Source organism: Haliotis asinina, chromosome 9 (assembly GCF_037392515.1).
Source record: "Haliotis asinina isolate JCU_RB_2024 chromosome 9, JCU_Hal_asi_v2, whole genome shotgun sequence".
Classification (NCBI taxonomy): Eukaryota; Metazoa; Mollusca; class Gastropoda; order Lepetellida; family Haliotidae; genus Haliotis; species Haliotis asinina.
In genome coordinates, this window is record NC_090288.1 from 8,640,936 (window position 1) to 8,663,117 (window position 22,182).

Below are 22,182 nucleotides of genomic sequence, written 5' to 3' on the forward strand. Positions count from 1 at the left end.
TAGCTTCTCTCCAATTCTCAATAAAATATTAGACATGCCACCTGTTACCTTCTCTCCAATTTTAAATAAAATAGGCATACCAACTGGTTTTTTCTCTCCAGATCTAAATACGATAGGCATGTCAGCTGGTTGATTCCCCCTAATTCGCAATAACACGAATTTTAAATTAATAATGTTTACCTGTATATAAAAAAATGTCGGGCGTTTTTTACTTGACATCAGGTTTACTCTAACACACGAGTGAGTGAGTATGGTTTTATGCCGCTTATAGCAATATTCCAGCAATATCACACAAGAAATGGGTTTCACACACTGTACCCATGTGGGGAATCGAACCTGTGTCTTCGACGTGACGAGCGAACGCGGAAACCTCTTTGCTGCCCCAACACCCCTGTAACACATGGAATAGTTTATGAAGCATGGTAATGCAGATTGTGCCATGGAACTCTCCAAGACATTGAAAAACTGGAATCGTCCACAAAACCACATTGTAAAGGAATACACGTAGTTAATAAATTATACAAGTCAAGATAGCATAGCGCGTGGCAATCCTCCCCGTCTAGAGCCTCAACTATCCAGCGGCAGGTCAAGATGATTTTGTATTCTCGGTATGCGTTTGTACCTATGCAGATAACGGACAGAGCACGTTAATAAGGTACTGCAAAGCAACATATTGTTCATTGTTCAACCGTTTATGTGAGTCAATGCTTTCTAATGGTCTTTAGGCTTAAAATCGATCTTTCGCCTGCTGTCCATACGAGCGAACTGTGTGTGCAACACTGAGCCCCTGTGGTTGGCGCGACAGATTAACTACTGCGTGTCTACACCGGATGTGGTTCAGGATGATTTCTGTGGGAGATGTATTCGCTTTTTAATGTACAGGAACAGTGGAGTAGTCTAGCAGTGAAAGCGTTCGCATGTCACGCCGAAGACCCGCGTTCGATGCCGGTCTTATATGCTCAAAGCTCACGTGTAATAAATTATCAGAACAGTATTGCAGTTCTTCTCAAGGGATTCTGGGGGATATCGTGGCATCACAACCCTTAACAGACTTCTCTTCCACTCCGAAGCGTTAAAGTCGGGGGACATCTCAAAATGTTCGTATTGTTTAAAAAACAACACTTTAATCCGAGCGGCTGTGGGAGAACCCCCATTATTTATTGTCCTTTGTTTGACCAAAGACGTATATATACGTCTTTGGTTTGGCCTTCAGCGTCAACTACGGGTGGCCATTGAGGTTTTTCTCCAATGACAATTTCCGGCTATCAATCCCAGTAGGATTCCTGCATTGTTTGAGAGATATATATTGTTTAATGTTTACTATGTATGTATGTATGTATGTATGTGTGTGTGTGTGTATGCGTGCGCGTGCGTGTTTGTGTGTGTATGTGTATGTGTATGTATGTATGTATGTGTGTGTGTTTGTGTGTATGTATGTGTGTGTTTGTGTGTATGTGTGTGTATTTATGTATGTGTGTGTGTTTGTGTGTATGTATGTGTGTGTGCGTGCGTGCGTGCGTGTGTTTGTGTGTGTGTATGTATGTACGTCGCAATATGGGGGAGGTCCGAGTTAGAATTCATCTTCAGTCAGACATGTTTCTCGTAAGAGGTGACTAGTATGATCGGGGGACAGGCCCGCTGACATGTTCTTGTATCCAAACTGCGTAGACCGATGCTCATGCTGTTGACCACTTTGTTGTTTGATTAAGACTCTTTTACGTATACATCGCTGCCATATAGCTGGACTATTGCTGACTGCGGCGTTAAACAACAACAACAACAACAACCAAACAGAATGGCTGACGATGTAAAGTGTTAATTCACTCAGTATTCTGAATGTTTAAGGGTCTAAAAACCCTCAAAATATTTAGTTGAAGCATTTTACTGTCTGTAATTATCTTACCCCTACCTGCAGTTATCTATCTATGACTGTCAGTCGCAAAGCACAGTAATTAGGTATAGCTTGGGGGTCACAGGTCAAGGTCAAGGACTAAAATGGGTTAGATAACGTGTGTCAAGAGGTTTCAAGCTGGGATCACCATCTCGTTAAACTGATATATAGACTAATCTGTATTGCACAATATTGCAGCCGTTGTTGAAATATGACCTACCTTTATAAATACACACCACTGCCATATGTTCATTCTTGTTTATTGTGGGTATGTTCTGATGGAAACCCGGGTTATAACTGATCTTCAGTAACACTTGCTTGTCGTAAGAGGCGACTGACGGGATCGGGTAGTCAGACTCGCTGACTTGGTTGACATATGTTATTGTGTCCCAGTTACGTAGATCGATGTTTATGCTATTGATCACTGGATTTGCCTAGTCCAGGCAGTTATTTAAGGGCCTCCGTCATATAGCTGGAATATTGCTATTGCTATATTGCTATCGGTGTAGCGGACTCAGTTGCACTTGATGGGAGGGGTAGTTGGATTAGTTGTTTTCTAACCTCGAACAGATCTAGTTGATGCGGCCTAAAACAACACGGACTCACTAACATGAAAAATCTGGTTATATTACTCCGCCTGGCCACAGGTGGACCATGCTGGACCTGGAGCTACTGCAGAGACTGCCCTACTCGGACCATCTTCTTGACCTGGTCAAACGGTGTGAGGTATGGCTACCGAGAAGTCTCGCGGGTCGGGCCGTTCTGGTCGGAACTGTCGCCGGGGTGGCAGTCTATCTTGTAACCAAGAAGAGGTATAAGCTACCCCCGGGGCCCCGAGGCTGGCCACTACTGGGGAACCTGTTCGGTGAGATAATATTCTTGCACTCTTTTTAATTTGATTTTTTTTCATTCTCATTGCATTGTTTTATTGTACATGTATATTTGTCTTGAAAAGTTCATAAACAATACCCTTATGAACAATACCCTTATGTCGAACATGAACGATTATGTCGTTATTATGATTGTGATCATGTCGGTCATGAGCAATACCCTTGTGTCGAACATTCGATAATTTCGAACTAAAATCATGGTTCCAGCGCAATTCCTATTGAATATTTTTGCGGTTATGTCGTAACTCGTATAACTTGAAATATTTCCGTATGTCCCTCCAACTTCGATACAACGGCTTTCGACTAAAACATAAACTGTCCTTTTTACTGAAAATGCAGACTCAATAATCACATATTTCATGTCCTAGATTTCCAGAATACGACCATGTATGAGAAGCTAAACGACTGGAAGTCGAAGTATGGGCCAGTAATTATGTTCCATATGGGTGAGTCGAACTTATGACAAAACATTCATTTGTGAATAACATTCTGATGATTTATGTGAAAAGTATATATACATTTTCGTACCACTACGAAAAGCCTTCCCAAATAAACCAGACATATGTGTTGACATCTTAAAACTGGTTTTATGCTTAATCATGTTATAATGTTTCATAGTGTAGTACGTTTAATTTGGTACAAAAAGCTAAGCCATAATTATTGATATTGATACTTCCTTTAGCATGTTTTGCACAATGATATCCTGTTTCATATGAGTGTGATATCGTTTTTGATGTTCTTATAATATTAGAATGTAACATATTGATATCAACACCTAAAAAGTGGAATAGAATTCGTGTTCATGTCAAATGAGGCAACTAACGAGACCATGTGGTAAGACATCTGCCCACTGATTTATCTCGTTATTTACGTGACGCTGAGATACCTATGTAATGTTGCTTTCCGTGGCATTCACGCATTCTGGTCTTCATAAAATATATTCAGGACGACAGTAACAATGTTTAGTCTAATAGCCATATTCATGATCATGTTGATGTTTACATATATATTGCTCGTTGTCGTTGTCATGGTGAAGACGTATTCCAGGGGTAATATATTGCTTGATACTACTTAAGACACTGATAAGATGATATATATTGCTTCTGTGTTGGTAGGTCCTGAACGAATGGTGTCCTTGAACAGTATTGAGGTCGTATTGGAGGCGCTAGTAAAACGACAGGCCGACTTCGCAGGGAGACCACAGTCGTACTCGTGTCTGTAATATTTCCATACTGAAGATACTATAATGACCCCTTTTATGATTTTACTTAAACATTGTTAATATACCAGAAGTACACTTAGGATCTGTTGGTGAAGTTGTAAAGGGAGATAACTGAGGAATGTTCCCCTCATTAAATGTCAGTCCCTTTACGCTTTAGAATTGGTCTTCAATAACCCATGCTTGTAAGAGACGACTAACGGAATCGGGTGGTCAGGCTCGCTGACTTGGTTGACACATCGTTTAACATGCTCATGATGTAGGTCAATGTACATACTGTTGATCACTGGCTTGTCTGGTCTAGACTCCATTATTTCACACAGCCACCATACAGCTGGAATATTGCTGGGTATTATGTTTGACAACAAACCAACCAAGAATACTCGTTTGTTTACTTGGTCAGGTGAACAAAGATGAAATTGCATCGCTAGATTTCCTTAACGATGCAACTGACAAGAGCATCAACAAGCCGCTTGTTGTTGTCTTTTTGCGCAGCAGGATCCGATTCTGATTATAGTCCTTGGTTTGTCAGCACCATACCCGTTTAAGACAATGGACCGCCTACGTGGTGTTTAGCGCGTCCACCTGGAGAGCTCAAGGTCGTGGGTTCGAGGCCCGATCGCATCATAGTTACCAAAAGACGTTAAGACTGGTCGACTCGGAGTCAGCATACGGTGTCTGAGTGGAGTGTTCATGCTCAACTACGGCACTATATCGCAGTGAGCTATCACTATAAAACCAGCTTGTACGAGCAGCCACACATACACACATCGTTACATTAGTAAAATATTCTGACGTTAAACCCCATTTCAGCTCACATCCTAGACAATAACCCGATATCCAGACACTGTGGAACCTCCCCACCAACCATATAACTTGGTGTCATGTGTTTTGTGTTCAGCCTTACTGATAAGCGATGGGGGACGGAACATTATGTTAGGACAATACAGTCCTACGTGGAAACTACACCGAAAACTGGCCACGAAAGCTTTAAGGTAAGTAAAACACTAAGCTATTCATAATGAGGTATTGCCTTTGATCCTCTTCTGTTTGTATTCATGCATTTACGTGTTTTCCGAAGGTATACGTAAGATAGATAATTTTAAACGTAACATACAGCATAGGGTTTCTCTACGCTTCAGTATTTGAGGTTTATGCCCAATTTGACCCAACACGATCCAGGGTAGTATAGGTCTTCAGCAACCCATGCTTGCCATAAAAGGCGACTCTGCTCGTCGTAAGTGGCGACTTACGGGATCGGGTGGTCAGGCTCGCTTGACTTGGATGGCACGTGTCATCAGTTTCCAAATGTGCACATCGATGTCCATGCTGTTGATCACTGGATTGTCAGGTCCAGACTCAATTATTTACAGACCGCCGCAATATAGCGGGAATATTGCCGAGGGCGGCGTAAAATTAAACTCACGCACTCCTAGTAACATTTACAGAGAACTACAGGTATCTTGGAACTGAAACGTTATAGGTCTTGGAAAATATATGGATATGTGAAAAGTCTATATATCACTGCAAAAAGAAAACAAACAAACAGGCACAATAGAGTCGTTCATGTAGTTTCAGTGTGCATTTTGTATTGAAGAAAACCATGTATATTCAATTGATAGACAGTGCTACTTTTCATTGACAGTCTTTTGTAAGTAGCTTGGTGTACATGAATATCATGAACTTAACAACTAAACTGTTTCAGATATTTCATGACCGGCACCAGACTTGAGGTTGGTGTGGAACGATCCCTCAGTAAAGGAATCGAGCTGATGAAACAACAGAAGGGAGCCTTCAACCCCCACAGCATTATATCCCTCATCGTGTTCAACATCATCAACAATATGTGTTTTAATGAAACGTAAGTACGTAATTATGCAAGGATGCAATGATGCATTAAAATGTATGCATATTATATTTGGGGTTACCCTTTCTCAGTCAAGTACCGACTCTGGCTGTGGTGGCTGAGTGGGTTAGACGGCTGACTTTGTGAGCTAGCGTTCAAGTGCCTCGCTCTGATAGTGTGGGTTTGTATCCCAGATGGGACTCAAGCTAACTTAACACTCGGTACTTTACTGAGGAAGTATAATCCCAAATATAACATGTTTTGCAACAGTATCTGCAGTAACAAAATAAACTAGATGCGACACCTAAAGGCACAGTCTTGCTCTTCCAGATGTGACCTTGGCGACACGCGTTTTAACGACATGATATCTGGTCTTGACGCCTTTTTGCACGAGTTCGGCAACGGTGTCCTTGAAGACGTCATCCCACCCCTCCGTCTCTTCCCCACCCAGCAGCTGAAGCGACTGGTGAAACTCGCTGATCAGTTCTTTGATTATCTTCGGCGGGATATCGAGACTCATCGGCGAACCTTCTCAAAAGGTATCGGGAAGAACTCTTATTGTTTGAAGTAGGGTAGCACACCGTTCTCCACGGATACTTCCTACATTTGCTTGTGGTATTTACTTTAATGGGCGGTGGGGTGGCCAAGTGGTTAAAGCGTTCACTCGTCACGTCGAAGACCTGGGATTGGTTCCAGATTATCACGGCGTGGGTTTCATTAACTCGATCAAACGCGCTAGCCATAGCACTACCCCACCACCCCACTCTCCTTAACAAATACACGCACATATATCACCTGTTGCGCATGTGTAACCAATACTCATTTGTTTGTGAAACCTGTTTCTCTACTTGGAGGATGGGACATGGGGAAAGATTCCATGTTGCAATGATCGTTTCTTTCTAAACAGATAACATTCGTGACTTCTGCGACGCAATGCTATTAGCCCAGGAAGAGGCGCGCGAAGAAGAAGATCCGGAAGTGATGTCACAGATAACAGATTCTCACGTGACGATGACAATGTTCGACATAATGGAAGGTAAAGGCCTTTTGCATATAGCCACTGGCACATATACATTACAAAACAGCAATATATACTCTTGGAAACAAATTAAATAGGGGAAAACATGAAAGTACAAGTATCCTTTTACTTATTTCCAGATTTTCACCAACTCTGAAATATATAGCATGACGAAACACTTGCACTTTTGCGTGTTCCTATTTATTTTTCCATGAGGATATATTTTAATGTTGCCATAATATCACCCATTAACGCTGTGGTATTATAGGATCCAGTTTGTAGTTGTTTCTTTCTGGACAGAGGTGTTTTTAATCCGATAATGGCCCTGATCCGATTAGGACCCTCGGTCGTATCAGTCCATGCATGTTGGTTTCTGTAAACTATTGTCATTTTAGTGTCAAGGTAACCTTTAAGCTGACGTTCCCTGAACTAAATGATATACGTTGTACTTACAACTCAAATTGGCATTAAAAATATAAATTTTGTGTCAAGAGTGAAATTTTTGCCCCCTGAATACAAGGAAATTCGTGTGGATGTTGTCTCATACTGACATTAAAACTTTCCACAGCTGGGGTGGATACGTCCCGCTACACCCTGTTGTGGACTATATTGTACCTGGCCATACACCCGGAGATCCAGGACAAGGTGCACGAGGAGGTGGATCAGGCCCTAGGTACGTTGATGGGTACCCGGTGGAAAGAGATAATTCTGTGATCACACCAAACAAACGCACTTATCCCAAGAGACTAAATTGATCTTAACACTGGGGTTATATTTCCTAACAGTCAATGAATATTCTATATGAAGCGATACACTCGTTGATAAGTAACGATGACAAACACATGAGATCCAAGCTGCTAAACATTACATAGTGTCTCAAGAGGTCAACAGGTGCGTTTGTTTCATTAGGTGTACGAGACTCACCATATTCTGCAAGTGGAAGTGTCTAAACAATTTCCATGATCACCAGAGACCTCGGTTAAAAGCCGCTGAATGTTCGACTCTGAATTGATCATGGAGATCTCTCAGTGGACCCCTAACAAATGGCAGTGATCGAGACCATGTTGTGCTTCACCTTTAAGAACTACAATAATTGAGATTTTCATAATTTTGTGTCAACATGCCCTAGTCGTATTCGCGTTCATGCTTTTAGGTCAAGGTAGGGTAGTCTGGTGGTTAAAGCATTCACTCGACGCTGCGAAGATCCGTGTTCGATTCCCATCATGGGTACAATGTGTGAAGCCAATTATTTCTGGTGTCCCCACCCGTGATAGTGCTGGAATATTGCTACAAGCGGCATAAAACTAAACTCACTCACTTGCTGTTTTTATTCAGCTGTTGTACTGATTCGAAATCGGTTGACAGGATACGTAGCTGTGATATCACTGAATGGGGCCTAAATACAATCAGTGACATATTCCAAAAAACGAAAGACAACTGTGATTAAGCGAGTTTTTTATTAAGGAAGTGATGATATTTACCTGTACTCGTGTTATAGGTGAGCGTCAATATCCCCGCGTGTCCGACAGGAATGATCTCCCCTACACCGACGCCGTGCTGCACGAGAGTATGAGAATTTCAACAGTACCGCCCCTTGGCCAACCACACACCACACTCCGTGATACCAAAGTCGGTAAGATGTCTCGCCCAACACAATGAATAAATAAACCGTTGTCTCTCCCCAAGCACATCCTGATGATCCGGGTTAAACCTTTCAACAACCCATGCCTGTCGTAAGAGGAGGGTGGTCAATCTGGCTCACTTGGTTGACACATGTCATCATATTCCAGTTGCGTAGATCGATGCTCATTCTGTTGATCACTGGATTGTTTGGTCTAGAGTGCGACGTAAAGCTAAATTCACTCACTCATCGTGTTCTTTCTTAATCAAACTACCGTTAACCACCTCAGTATATCAGTGTATATTAATTACTGAGAGTATAAGAATCCATGTAATGGTATTTGTTTAACCTGTTCAGGGGACTACGATATTCCTGAAGGCACCATCGTCATCATAAACCATTACGCTCTGCATCACGACCCGGAACAGTGGCGTGACCCGAAAGTATTTCGACCGGAAAGATTTCTGGACGAGACAGGCAAGATGGCCCCGAAACCAGAGAGTTGGCTTCCGTTCTCCGCCGGAAGAAGAGTGTGTCTTGGAGAGAGCGTGGCCAAACCCGAGCTTCACCTCTTGTTGGCTGGGATTATGAGGCATTTCAAAATTTCCCTGCCGTCTGGAACCAAACTGAACTTTGAATCGTATGGGGGATCATTTGCAAATGTGCCACGTGACTTCAACATTGTAGCAGAATCAAGGTTATAGCTGTTGAATGGTTTGCCATTCTGCCATGTGCTGATAACTGACAGATAACATGTTCGGATACTTACATTTGTGTAATACACGTGGTTTGTAATGTGTGTAAATAAAATATGCGACTATTCTGTGATTGTGTGACTGAGCTGAATGCACGGAGAGTTGTATTCAGGTTAGCTAAATTACACTGCATAACACCTCCATATGCCGCAAGGGTGGAAATCCTCTGTCGCACTTTCGCGCACTTGTACGACGGTTGACTTTGTGTGCTGGCGATTAGGTGCCTGACTCTGAGGGAGCGGGTTCGAATCCCGGATGGGACTCAACCAAAAAAGTACTAGAATTTGCACTTTACTGAGAAAGTGAAATCCCAAATATGACATGTTGCATCACTAGTGATGGTATCAATACCCCAAAGTGGATCGTTAGTGATGGTATCAATACCCCAAAGTGGATTGCTAGTGATGGTATCAATATCCCACAATGGACTGATAGTCACGGTATCAATATCCCACAATGGACTCATAGTCACGGTATCAATATCCCACAGTGAATCGCTGTCATGGTATCAAAATCCAAACGTGATTTGTTTCTCGTGGTCTCAGTACCCGAAAGTGGATCAGTTCTCTCGTTGTCATGACAATTGGTTCCACCATGTCTGTTGACATAGACAAATGCCGTGGCATTGTCCATGGCAACTAGTAGTGAGAAATTCCTGAAGATAAGTGCCTAGTGCTGGATGGCTAATAATACTGCTCTCATCTCCAGCATGTTTATATTAACTGGTGAGAGGGACCTGACCACGTATTGTTTTCTAGGCCAAAACTTCTAGAGACACCTGTCTACCCGATCCCGTTACTCGCCTCTTCCGATCCCGTTATTCGCCTCATATTACAAGCATGGTTGCTGAACACCGACTATAACCCGGAATTTCCCGGGTTGTGTGAAGAGTAACACATTGGTATCATGAGTAACGATCCACGCTGGGACGACTCGGCTGATGTCGCGTTTAATGTGGACATTAAGTAAACCAAAGACGTTGCAACAGTTTTATCATACATAACATTCTACGTTTGGACATTTCATAGTCAGTCCTATATTCTAATATCAGTACTATATTCTATCTATTCTATTGATATGTTCACTTCCCGGAAACTAGCAATTTCGTAAGTGGACTGTCTTAATCCATTAGACATAAATAAAACAAAACAAAAAAACCCCAAAACAACCAAAACCAAAAACCAAAAAAAAAAACCAAAACAAACACAAACACCCCCCAAAAAAACAACAACAAAAAAAAACAACAAAAAACAAAAAACAAAAAAAACAAACAAACAAAAAAACAAAAACAAACACACACACACACACCCAAAAAAATAAATAAAAACAAAGAAAACAACAAACAAACGAAGTGTATTTTTATTATTTGCAATATATTTTCAAAACATCGTAGATTATAACATACTGACGCAGATGTAAGCAGTTATAAATATTTCCAAGTGAAATAGAAACACCAAGTATCTTTCAGCGACAGGTGACGGATAAAACATGCTCACAAGCAAATGGAGGGGACACACCGTTTGTGACTTCAGATCAATGACATGTATATTTATGTTAATGCAAATTGCCACGCAAGCTGGAGGTGACGATAGAACCACATGGATAGAGGTGTCAATAGAACTACATGGCGAGGGTTGACGATAGAACCACATGGCTGGAGGTGACGATTGAACCACGTAGAGGAGATGAGAGTATCACATGGCTAGAGGAGATGATAGTATGACATGGCTAGAGGAGACGATAGCATCACATGCCGAGAGGTGATAATATAGCCACATGGATTCTTGTGACAAAGGAACAAGTGCTACTATGTTATTATGTGCAATATAATTCTAGAAAATACAGTAGAAAAAAATTGGCAGAAGTTCATATGGACCCAGATGTAAGCAGTTACATAGATTTCAAAGTGAAATAGACACACTGGCTTCTCTACGCACTGAATAGTAACACGTATACATACCAGGAGACGGAAGAACCACATAGCTGGAGAAGTCGATTGAGCCACATGGCTAGAGGAGACGGTAGAATCACATGGCTAGAGGAGACGGTAGTACCACATGGCTAGAAGAAACGAAAGAACCACATAGCAGGAGTAGACGATAGAACCGCGTGGCTAGAGGAAATGATAGTATCACATGGCTACAAGAAACGAAAGAACTACATAGCTGGAGTACACGATAGAGCCACATGGCTAGAGGAAACGGTAGTATCACATGGCTAGAGGAGACGGTAGTATCACATGGCTAGAAGAAACGAAAGAACCACATAGCTGGAGTAGACGATAGAGCCACATGGCTAGAGGAAACGATAGAGCCACATAGCCAGAGGAAACGATAGTATCACATGGCTAGAGGAGATGACACACCTACGTGGTTGTTGGTTATGATAGAACCATTTGGCAGAAGTACACATGAATGCAGATGTAAGCAGTTACAGAGATTCAAAGTGAAATAGACACATTAGATGCTCTGTGCATTAAAAAGTACGACATTCGCGTGTACATGCTTCCCATACAGAAATACTGGAGCATACTAAAGCATTTCCTTCTACGAGTTTACTCTTACATAAGCTGACAGCATTTATGCGACGTATATTCAAGTCAATTGTACAACTGGACTTCTAAGTAGATGTGGACATCAACTGGACTATCACATCTGTCCATCTCACGCAAATCTCTTTTTGACGACAACCTGATAACGCTTAGGCACAAAGGTGATGCTTCCTTCTTCCGGTTCAAGGTCAGGGGTCACTCCGTCCGGCATGCGAAACTCAAAACACCTCATGAAAGAGGCCAAGACTACATGCAGTTCCGGTTTGACCAACGCTTCCGCCATACACGATCTCTTGCCGACAGCGAAAGGCATCCAACTTTCAGTCCTCGGCACAAACCTTCCTGAATCGTCCAGGAAACGTTCGGGATTAAACACTTCCGGTTCCTTCCAGTGTCTGGAGTCGTGGTGGATAGCGAAGATGTTGGCCAGCACGATCGTCCCTTTCGGAATTTCGTAGCCAGCTGATAAAATGTAAATTAAAAATACACTGAACTGTGAAAGTAAGTGTGTGGATGGGTTTTGGGTTAGGTGAGCAAGGGGCGAGTGAGTTCACAGCTTCGAGCAGTGTTTCAGTTTAAAGCGGAGTTAAGTACAAAATGAGACATGTTACTCGCATGTAACTCCGAAAGTCTCAAGTTGGCATACCAAGGGGATCTTACTCTGGAAAAGTCCGGGGTTCGATCCCTCGGTTTGTGGATCCTGGACAGTTCATAAGTGCAATTCCGCGCCCAGGACCAGTGTGCCATCCTTATCTCTTCATAAGAACACATTTTAAAAAGCATCACCTTGCCAGATCAGTACTATGTAAATGCCAATGTATAGAGACCCAAATAATTGGGCAAAATATTAACTGTTTACATAAATAGATAACACACTCCCACACCCTACCCAGTCTTACCGACAGTTGTATCACAAGTGGTTGAGTGGGGGAGACCCAGAGGTGCCACTGTCCCTTTACGCATACTCTCAAAGAGCACAGCTTCGGTGTACGGCAGTTTGTGTCGCTCAGACAGCATCGGCACTAGTCGCTCACCTGTGAAACAGTTTGTCAGAAACAATCCTTACAATGAAACAATCCTTTTCTACATAATTGTATTCGTTTCTTTTTTATTCTAGATTATTGACTCTTTTTGCTTATGTTTACTTCGGAAACAGATCTTAATAAAACCGTATGAGTGCGAGGCTCTCATTTCGATAATTCCGTTGTAGCAAAGTAAATCTTGAAAGTGGTAACGTTCCTACAGCCCGTCTGTCTATATAATTCGGATTTACCAGTGGCGTAAATACTATATCTTGCAGCACTGATAGCGAATCCGGTCTAAATGCTTAGCAAACTCTAGTCTGAAAATTATTTGAGTTCTAAATGTTTTCCTACCCAACACACTGTCCACTTCCGCATGGAGTTTCGCCTGTACTTCCGGGTATGCGGCTAGATACAAGGCTGTCCAGTACAGAGTCTGTCGAGACGTGTCCAGTCCCGCTGTCGGTGAAAAGTTTATAACGTAAATTATGGTTTTAAAAGACAGTTGTAAGTGAGTGAGTTTTAGGTCGCAGTATTCCTGAAATATCACGGTGGGGTGCACCAGAAATGGACTTCACACACAGTTCCCATATTGGGAATCGAACCCGTATCTTTGGCGTGACGAGCAAACGGCTCAACCGCTAGATTACCTTACCGTTAAAGACAACATAATGTAAACTAAACTGGGAATTTAATATTCACAGTTTAATTATATGTGTTTGTAGCTACGTTCGATCGTGGATATACATCATTCTCTTTTGACAAACAATATTATATTTCTGTCAAACCAATTTACCGATTTCAAAGATATTTGCTTAAGTAGAACGACCCTCCTAGCTTCTCGCGAGGCTTTTGGCTAGATTAATATATTCCTTGATTACCTCCGAAAACATCTGCCACTGTCTGACCGAGATGCGTGTTGGTGAACTGCGCAAGTAGCTCCGGATCCTCCTCCTCCTCAGCCTCTTTCTGGGCAATCAACATGGCGTCTATGAAGTCACGTTGTGTATCTGAAAATCCAGGTTTTTGATGGTAAAAGCGCAACACAACCTCTATATTTTACAATGACACTGATATTTTATATGAGGTTTTAAAGAAACATTTAAGTCTGATACGAGTAAAGTTAACCATTCGTTAAAAGTCTTCACGATGACCTTGACTTTAAAATCGGCAGACTGATCCGTTGGTACGTAAACTTGCGTGACCCACTCAAATTAACATTCCCGCTCTCTCCAATGCTGACATCATTGTTTGTTTGCATTTAATGCAGTTAATGAATAAATTGCAACAACATGTTTCTGCCGATTTACATATTGATTTTGTAGCGATAAAAAAAAGCGATAAAGAAGTACGAAATTATGGTTTAATCAGTTTGCCTCAAGAGGTTGTTTACTATCGCTTGGGAATATTTTAGCTTTGGATAATCGACGCCAGACATTTTGGAGGTCACATGTGATGGGATTTTTACAAAAATGCCGTAAATTTAACTATCAGAAAGGAATGAAACCATTTCGAAACTCATACCATGCAAATGTCAAACGTTCTTCAGGAAACAAATGCGGTAAGTACAAGCGCGATAATTATCGTTATAATATGTCACAGAGTTCAGTGGATCATCCCGCAGAGATTCATGATCAGTACTGTCCCGAAATAACCATACTTTGGTCATTGGGTGGTCAGATTCGGAGAATTTGTTGATTGGGTGTCCTGGTATCACATCGTCACTGGTGTCAGGGCAAGACTAGATTACTTCCATGTCTGGATTCTCATTTCCTGAGATTGACAATATAGGGAACACAGGCCATTGTAGACCAGAGAAAATGTTACACAAAATTTGACGTTTATTTCACTTGCCACAGAAGCTATAGCAACCAGCAAAAAACGTGTTGTTTAATCGATTAATCGCGGATAATTTCAAGAACTGGTACGTGGTAACTTTTATCATTAACAGAACATTTACCTGCTTTAAACGTTTCTCTGTGAGCGTTGATCCTCTTGTAAACGAAGTCCATCAGCGAGTTTTGTATGTTCAGGAACTTCCTGAATTTCGCCGTTGGATAAAGTCTTAAAGGAGGGAATACATCTTCCAAGAACCCGTTTCCTGCTTCTGCAGAGAAGGTGTCAAGTCCTTTACAGACGCTCAAGAACTCTTCATTGTCCGATGAAAACCTAACACAAAAACTGTTTTATACACTCCGCCATCCTCACTATTCCAGCCATATCACAGTCTGTTAAAATATGTCTAAACAAAAAAAAAAGACAGTGGTTGACGTCATGAACATCGATCTACGTAAGTATGGTACGATACTTATTAGGCAACCAGGTAACCGGGCCTGACCAGCCGTCCCCCAGGATAAGACAAGAGTCACCAGAAGATGACAAAACCCCGCCGGTCCCCACAAATGTGAAGGAATACATCATCTGGCAGTTACTTAAAGTCCAACTTGAATTTTTAATACCAAGTCCATGTTTCCATGGAAATGTAGAAAAACATAACTGTCAAAAATCTGCAAATAGCGAAAGACATCGTTTCAAGATCTGTTTAATATATCTGCCAAGTCGTCTATAATATACTGAACAGTTTTCGAGTTCAGGCCCACCCTTGATTTTCATCGAAACTAAGTCCAGATCATTTCGATGGAAACCATAGAAACCTAAAATGCCAAACATCTGACTGGATTCTGTCTCATATATCTGCCTAGTTTTAGTGATAGATATTGAGCGATTTTTATTTATGCTTCGGAAACAATTAGGACCAAACTGTTTCCAAGGAAATCCAGAAATATTAAAATGCCAAAAATCTGTAAATAGCAAAAGCCACCATTGTAGGTTCTGTTTGATATATATGCCAATTTTGGTTGAAAAATATTGAACGGTTTTTAGTCATGCTCCGGAAACGAAATGATTACAGACGAACAGAAGGCCGAGGTATTGACTGTGTCCCTGCATTATATACCGAGAGATAAACATATTGCTGAAGATCAGTTCTAATTCGCTTTCTTAGTGTTATATCTTCAAATAACATGCAAACCTACATATTGCAGTTGTTTTGCCCATCCCTTCACAAGTGGTACTTCGGTACAAACATCGGGAAATCTACAAAGCACAACCGCGGGACGCGGAACAAGTGAGTGAGTTTAATTTTACGTCGCACTCCAGATATATGGCGGCGGTCTGTAAATAATCGAGTATGGACCAGTGATCAACAGCATGAGCATCGATCTGCGCAATTGGGAACCGATGACATGTGCAACCAAGTCAGCGAGCCGGACCAACCGATCCCGTTAGTCACCTCTTACGACAAGCATAGTCACCTTTTATGGCAAGCATGGGTTGTTGAAGGCCTATTCTACCCCGGACCTTCACGGTCAAAGTGCCATAAATTGAGAAATAGTTTAGACCAGATTTCAAGTCATGCAGAACGGTAGGAATAAAGGGCATTTTGTTATAATTAAACCAGTGTCTTTCACCAGAACTAAACATCATGGTGGCGAACTGTAACAAATATGAAGTCACATTTATTTTCCTCACTTCTCATTGAAGCAGATCTTGCTGATGATGTTGAAGATGGCGAGGTTGATGTAGTTGTAGATGTCAAAGGACCCCGTCTTAGTCCCCATTTCTACCGCAACAGCTTCCATAACCTCAACTATCGTGTCTTGAAACCTCTCACCTTTCATGTAGTATCTACGAAACAAACAATCTTCCAAAGTTAGATTTTACCGAAAATCCTTTCCACATTCATAAGGAATATCTGCCAAAAGCAGGGTCAACTATAGTTGTGGCTTTATCTTGAGCAGATACTGTTTCAGCAGTATTTTAGATGTACATTCTGGTTTCTAACAAATCGGCTCTGAATCAGACAATCCAGTGATTATCACAATGAGATACGATCACAGAGCATGTATTTATGAATCTCTATAAAACAGTGATGATACCAAGTGTTCTCGAAAAGGTGAGCGTATCCTACACTACTGGTGGTACCCGTCATATATATATATGCTAAGACCAGTAATTCGGGAACGTATATATGGTATATGTAGGTAATTGCATCGGACATTTCTGTCGCTGATAATATTTGTCATCAAATTTGGAAAATGCCTCTAAATGTCTAATAAAGGACCTCTTGAAAGCTTTACAGAGGCCTTGCATGTTGTAACCTTTATCAAACAATGCAACTTCTGAGAAAGAGTGGCATGACGCGCTTTGAAATCCTGATAAAAAGACCACCCTCGATTGTACCTTGAAGGTGAAATCTAACCACGAAAGGCTGGATTATCGAGCGACATGAAAGGGAAGTTGGCTACTGCAAAGTTGAAATCACCCCTTTTGTCATACAGGCTTGTGGAGGGTCTTTGTCACTCTGAATCTTTATTCACAGATCTGAATTTGAAACAGTTGGGGCGATCTCACCTGCCTCCTTAATATCAAATGGTGGGTAAATCAGAAAAGGGCAATTGTTATTTGGTCGTTATTCAACGAGATTAAATAGTCGATGTACCGAAGCTTAAGTTGAACTGGCCAAACTGCCATGTTTTGAATTTGACAACCAAACAAACACAAATACGTGAGATACAATAAGTTACGAAATATCTGTAGTAGTTTCTCGACTTACTTGAGAGCCCTCAGTGCTAGTTTCCGATGAAGTTGCCACGTCGGTCCATAATCTGTGAAAGCAATGTCCTTGCCTCCCTCGGTGAAAGCCAGTCCTGAAATAATCGAAGCAAATAACTGACACGTTGTAGGACGTAACAGTGATTAAAAATTAACCTTCCAAAGTTTATAGAAATGGTATTCTCGTGCTTTAGTTATGCTTGTCATCACTTGTTGAACGGAAAATAGAATTTGTTATTTCAAGAAAGCATTGTGTTTGTTTGATCACAATTTTATCGTTCTTTTATGTTATTTATCTAACAAACCCGAGAACGTCTTTGGGCGACCAGCAAAGTCCACAGACTTCCCTACGAACGCTTCCTGGACAACCTCCACGTTGTTGAGAAACACACAGCGTACGGGACCTACAAGGGACAAGATTTTGTGACAGTACGAAATATCCCAGCCATAGGACCATGGCCTGTACATGGTAAAATCCATAACGGTCTCAGACCAACGATCATCCTTAATTTGGACCAGTGAAGATCCATGTTTGAATTATTCTTCAACAACTCATGCTGGGACGAGCCTGTGATAGAGTGGTTAGACATACTGACTTGGTTGATGCATGTCATGGTATCCCCATCGCTGCACACTAAAGTGTCTGGTCCAGATTGGGTTACTTACAGACTGACGGCATTTATCTGAATTTCTGCTGAGTGCGACGTTTAACAACAATCCAAGTAATTATTATTTTATTCTAATAAAAGCTTTGGGTGGAATCAGATGCTGCCTTACCAAAGTCAAGGGTAATCACCGGGCCGTGCCTCTTTTCCAGCTGCATCAGAAACCGGTACAGTGACTTGTTTTGTACAGCTGCAATTGATTGTAACAAAGCACGTGTATTTTGATTATTTGTGAACATTAAAAACATATAAACATACCTGGGTAGGACCACGAAATATGTGAGCATCACTTGTCTAAGCTATATAAGCGTGGAACTTGAAATGTATTTATTTGTTTACATTATGAGAGTATGTTCGTGCAGACCTAAATTCAGGACAGTTATATAATTGAAGACTTCATTGTCTAAATATGTTCCGTCTGCTTCGGTGTTTAACTTACCCAAAATGTTGCCAAGCAACGGGAGACCACGTGGTCCTGGTGGAAATTTGTAACGTTTCCGGGTCATGAAATACACCATCACCGTCACTGCCAAAACCAGCATAAGCGTGATCCGGTACTCAAAAACGGCTGAGTAGATCCATGCCAAAGTTGCAGGCATGGCGTTTGACTAAATTGAAAACAAGAATCATTAGAAGAGGCCTGTGAAGTTTCATATAATCTTTCTAAGAACAATAATAGGGGTTATATTAAGATACCATGTTCTGAGATTTGGAAGTCCTTGCCAAGGATATTGAAGAAATAAAAATTCTACAAATCCCCAAATAGCAAAAAGCACGACTTCATAACCTGGCCTTGGAATGTACAGAGTTTCATAAAGGAATATATGTGATAATGATGGGCTCACTACTATATAAAAAACGTCAATGTCAAATTTTTTGTCCTGGAAACATGGGAAAAATGTGTAAAAATTGTTTTAATTTTAAACGCAAAACCTCGGTTAACACATTAACCCCAATTTCTGAATAGTCTAACATGCTTCAGTGGCATCAGAAAAATACTGCTTCATCTATAGGACCTGTGTGATTCGCCTGACACTTTCTGTTGAAAGAAGTTGAACGTGGTTTTTAGTTGTGCTCCGGAAAATCCGCTCCCTTGTGAGACAAAGTACGAAGTGTTTCCATAGAAATCGAAAAAGTAAATTGTAAAATGGACCGCATTGAGATCTGTTTAAACAACTGCCAATTTTCGTTGGAAAATATTACAAGGATTTCGACTTGTGGTCCAGAGACGGCTGGACTGACAGACAGACAGACAGAAGACGCGTCGCCTGTATTACCCCCTATTATGGGAGATAATGATTTACAGCAGGTCAAGTTGACCAAATGATCACATACAATGCAAAGAGTCGATCAATGTAAAGCATCAATGCATTATATAGGCTGGATGTCAGACTCGATTATAGCAGGTTAGTTGCAATATGATTTCAACCAGTTACTTTTAAGACTTGCATTGGGTGTAATACGCCCCCGAACAAATTCATATGCCTATAATTTTTTGACATTCGCCATGGACAAAAGTGAAACCCGTTTAGACCCTCAAGTAAATAGGTCATGGGTAACTCATAAGTGGGCAATAGACTGAAACGCCAACATGGCCCGATGATAGATAGTCTGTGGGGCTGATTAGTGTCAGTTCAGTAATGGTGGGAACTTACGTTTACGTAGATAGATCCGCTGCAGAAGGCTGTATGTTTCAATGTCACTGTACCCCGAGACACAGATCCGCACAAACAAGACCCAGTACTGGTGAGTGTGATCACGTGACCTTACTGTTTACAAACGGTCTCGTGACAGTGGCTCATGCGTGTTTTGATCGTTAAAGGGGGAAGCGGGTGGGGGATTTGGGTGGGGTGATCAGTTCAAAATCCAACATTTATTTATGGAAACAATTAGGGATTTATTTAGGGAAATCCCCTGATATAGATAATATCTCTGTTGTCATATAAGTACTAGAACAGCACAATCTAAGAAGAAAGACCAGTTATTTTACTATGATAACACAATGCCATTTACAAAGTGGTCAAATATAACATAAGTTATATTTGGGATTACATTTTCTTAGTAAAGAACAAATTGTAGTACTTTTTTTGAGTTGAGTCCATCCGGGATTCAAATCCACACCCTCAGAGTCAGGCACGTAATTGCCAGCACACAAAGCCAGCCGCCTGACCCGCTCAAACATGTTTTTGAAGCAACTGGTACAAGATTAACAGCTGAAATGTTGTAGTGGGCGACAGCCTCAGCTTGATATGACAAACCACCGCGTCCATCCACCTCAGACAGTCCGTCGGAGTCCCCTATACTCCTTACTGCATTTGCTGTTGTCTGTTGACCAATGATGTCATAATTTCTGAAAATCTACACAACTTTGATCGATTTATCCCAAGCGAACATTACTGTGTTTTGATCAGTGACGTCACATACCATGACCTCGTGTTCACTGGCGTGTCTCATTGTTTGGGCATGGAGGTTCTGATCATCAGGTGATCCCACAACAAATCTTGCTCTCAAACGATGTTGAGACTCGTCCAGGACCGGCCGTGAGAGACTTGAACACTGTTAAATCTGAAATAAATGCTGATTAGAGAATTCATAATCTCTAACTGGTGTAACATATGTACCATCTATCGGTTCAAAGTATTTTGTTGCAACCGATGGCACAACCGCTATGGAAAATACTGACCAGTGGCTGATTGACCACTCGGACCTTGAAGTGACGTCATCATCTGATTCGAACGCTTGTGTATGTGGACGCAACAATCCTCTAGAGACACACAACCATCACAGTCTAGATGAAGCTGCGTTCCCAGAGTATCAGTAAGCAAGAGACAATCAAACGACACTTTTGTAAAAATCTTTGGTTGTAACCTAATTTACGTATGCTTCTCTCAATATTTGTATCTTTTATATGGTAGAACCCCTAGCGACAATATTGGAGAGTCTAATTATACGCAAATGACGAGTGTAGTGTACTACTTTATTGGTACTGCGGACCTATTTTATATGAGACAAGATCTTATGACAGATTCTAGAGTGGAATCTAAAGATATGCAAGTGTCATCCGGCGGCCATATTAGCAACGTCTGAAATCATCCACGTATCATCTGCTGTCAGATCTACGCACATTTAAACGGTGTTAGAACGAACATTCAACTCTGCATTTGCGTGTGTTTCACAGGTGTGCAGATTTAGCCATTGGTTTCATGTGATTTTCAGCAAGTGTATATTATATAAATGCTGTAATTTCATGCATTTCAGTACCTCCGAAATTTTGTATGAGCAGGGTTAGGTGTGTTATATATACATTGTATTTAGTGCACTCGTAAATGGTTGGTAATGGGTAAATAGAGCGTCACAGGATTGACACTCTTGGGTAGATTAATCTAGTGATTGCAAATAGTTCACAAACTTAGACAACTTAACAGTTTCGATACACACGAGAAGTGTGTTTGTTTCCTGTTCAACGTCACACTCAGCAATATTCCAGCTATATGATGGCGATCTGTAAATTATTTGGACCAAACAATCCAGTGCTCAACGTCATGAGCATCGATGTACGATGGGATACGATGACGTGAGAAGTTAAACTTACCTAAAGACGATGTCATACCACAAAAGCACTGTCCACGTTGGTATTACATAAAATACATAAATCAAACAAGTAAGAACGTGAACAAGCTTCATCATTTACAGACAAATGCTTTAAGTGCACATCTGCACATGGCACACATCTGCACATCATACACATCTGCACATGGCACACAGCACGATACACAACATCTGCACATGGTACACAGCACATATGCACATGATACACATCTGCACATGATACACAACACATCTGCACATGATACACAACACATCTGCACATGATACACATCTGCACATGGTACACAACACATCTGCACATGACACATCTGCACATGATACACAACACATCTGCACATGACACACATCTGCACATGGTACACAGCACATATGCACATGATACACAACACATCTGCACATGGTACACAACACATCTGCACATGGCACACATGTGCACATGATACACCACACATCCGCACATGATTCACAACGGAAAGGAAGG

The 22,182-nt window shown here is 41.3% G+C and overlaps 2 protein-coding genes across 4 annotated transcripts; one reads left to right on the forward strand and one right to left on the reverse strand.

Moving 5' to 3' along the window:
* The first annotated feature begins 563 nt into the window (after positions 1-563).
* LOC137295775 (steroid 17-alpha-hydroxylase/17,20 lyase-like) lies at positions 564-9,308 on the forward strand. Of its 2 annotated transcripts, none has more exons than XM_067827314.1 (11): positions 564-655; positions 2,539-2,756; positions 3,150-3,227; positions 3,897-3,995; positions 4,902-4,995; positions 5,706-5,861; positions 6,177-6,385; positions 6,754-6,882; positions 7,433-7,537; positions 8,363-8,497; positions 8,843-9,308. In XM_067827314.1, exons 2-11 carry the CDS (start codon positions 2,546-2,548, stop codon positions 9,187-9,189), a joined length of 1,563 nt encoding a protein of 520 aa, XP_067683415.1. In that variant the 5' UTR covers positions 564-655; positions 2,539-2,545; the 3' UTR covers positions 9,190-9,308. The 2 variants fall into 2 exon arrangements, with proteins under 2 accessions (XP_067683415.1, XP_067683413.1); XM_067827312.1 differs by lacking the exon at positions 564-655 and adding an exon at positions 2,083-2,159.
* A 907-nt stretch (positions 9,309-10,215) lies between these two features.
* Positions 10,216-19,873, reverse strand: LOC137297043 (steroid 17-alpha-hydroxylase/17,20 lyase-like). Of its 2 annotated transcripts, XR_010957683.1 has the most exons (12): positions 19,748-19,867; positions 18,532-18,700; positions 18,205-18,282; positions 17,733-17,831; positions 17,429-17,522; positions 16,345-16,500; positions 14,774-14,982; positions 13,695-13,823; positions 13,168-13,272; positions 12,691-12,825; positions 11,201-12,253; positions 10,582-10,942 (listed from the first exon to the last, which is right to left on the reverse strand). XR_010957683.1 is itself a non-coding variant. In XM_067828997.1 (11 exons), exons 2-11 carry the CDS (start codon positions 18,689-18,691, stop codon positions 11,904-11,906), a joined length of 1,515 nt encoding a protein of 504 aa, XP_067685098.1. In that variant the 5' UTR covers positions 18,692-18,700; positions 19,748-19,873; the 3' UTR covers positions 10,216-11,903. The 2 variants fall into 2 exon arrangements, 1 of the variants encoding a protein (XP_067685098.1); XM_067828997.1 differs by having other exon boundaries at positions 10,216-12,253; positions 19,748-19,873.
* Positions 19,874-22,182: the final 2,309 nt, after the last annotated feature.

What these genes read in the sequence shown, in the direction of transcription:
- LOC137297043 (XM_067828997.1), bottom strand. Translation starts at nt 18,691, where the DNA reads ATGCCTGCAACTTTGGCATGGATCTACTCAGCCGTTTTTGAGTACCGG. An exon ending in AAGATCTGCTTCAATGAGAA is followed by an intron (nt 14,983 to 16,344) that starts GTGAGGAAAATA and finishes TTTTTGTGTTAG; the next exon opens with GTTTTCATCGGACAATGAAG. An exon ending in GGAAGTGGACAGTGTGTTGG is followed by an intron (nt 12,826 to 13,167) that starts GTAGGAAAACAT and finishes ACTGTTTCACAG; the next exon opens with GTGAGCGACTAGTGCCGATG.
- LOC137295775 (XM_067827312.1), top strand. Translation starts at nt 2,137, where the DNA reads ATGTTCATTCTTGTTTATTGTGG. An exon ending in TTCATTCTTGTTTATTGTGG is followed by an intron (nt 2,160 to 2,538) that starts GTATGTTCTGAT and finishes GCCTGGCCACAG; the next exon opens with GTGGACCATGCTGGACCTGG. An exon ending in GGAGGTGGATCAGGCCCTAG is followed by an intron (nt 7,538 to 8,362) that starts GTACGTTGATGG and finishes CTCGTGTTATAG; the next exon opens with GTGAGCGTCAATATCCCCGC.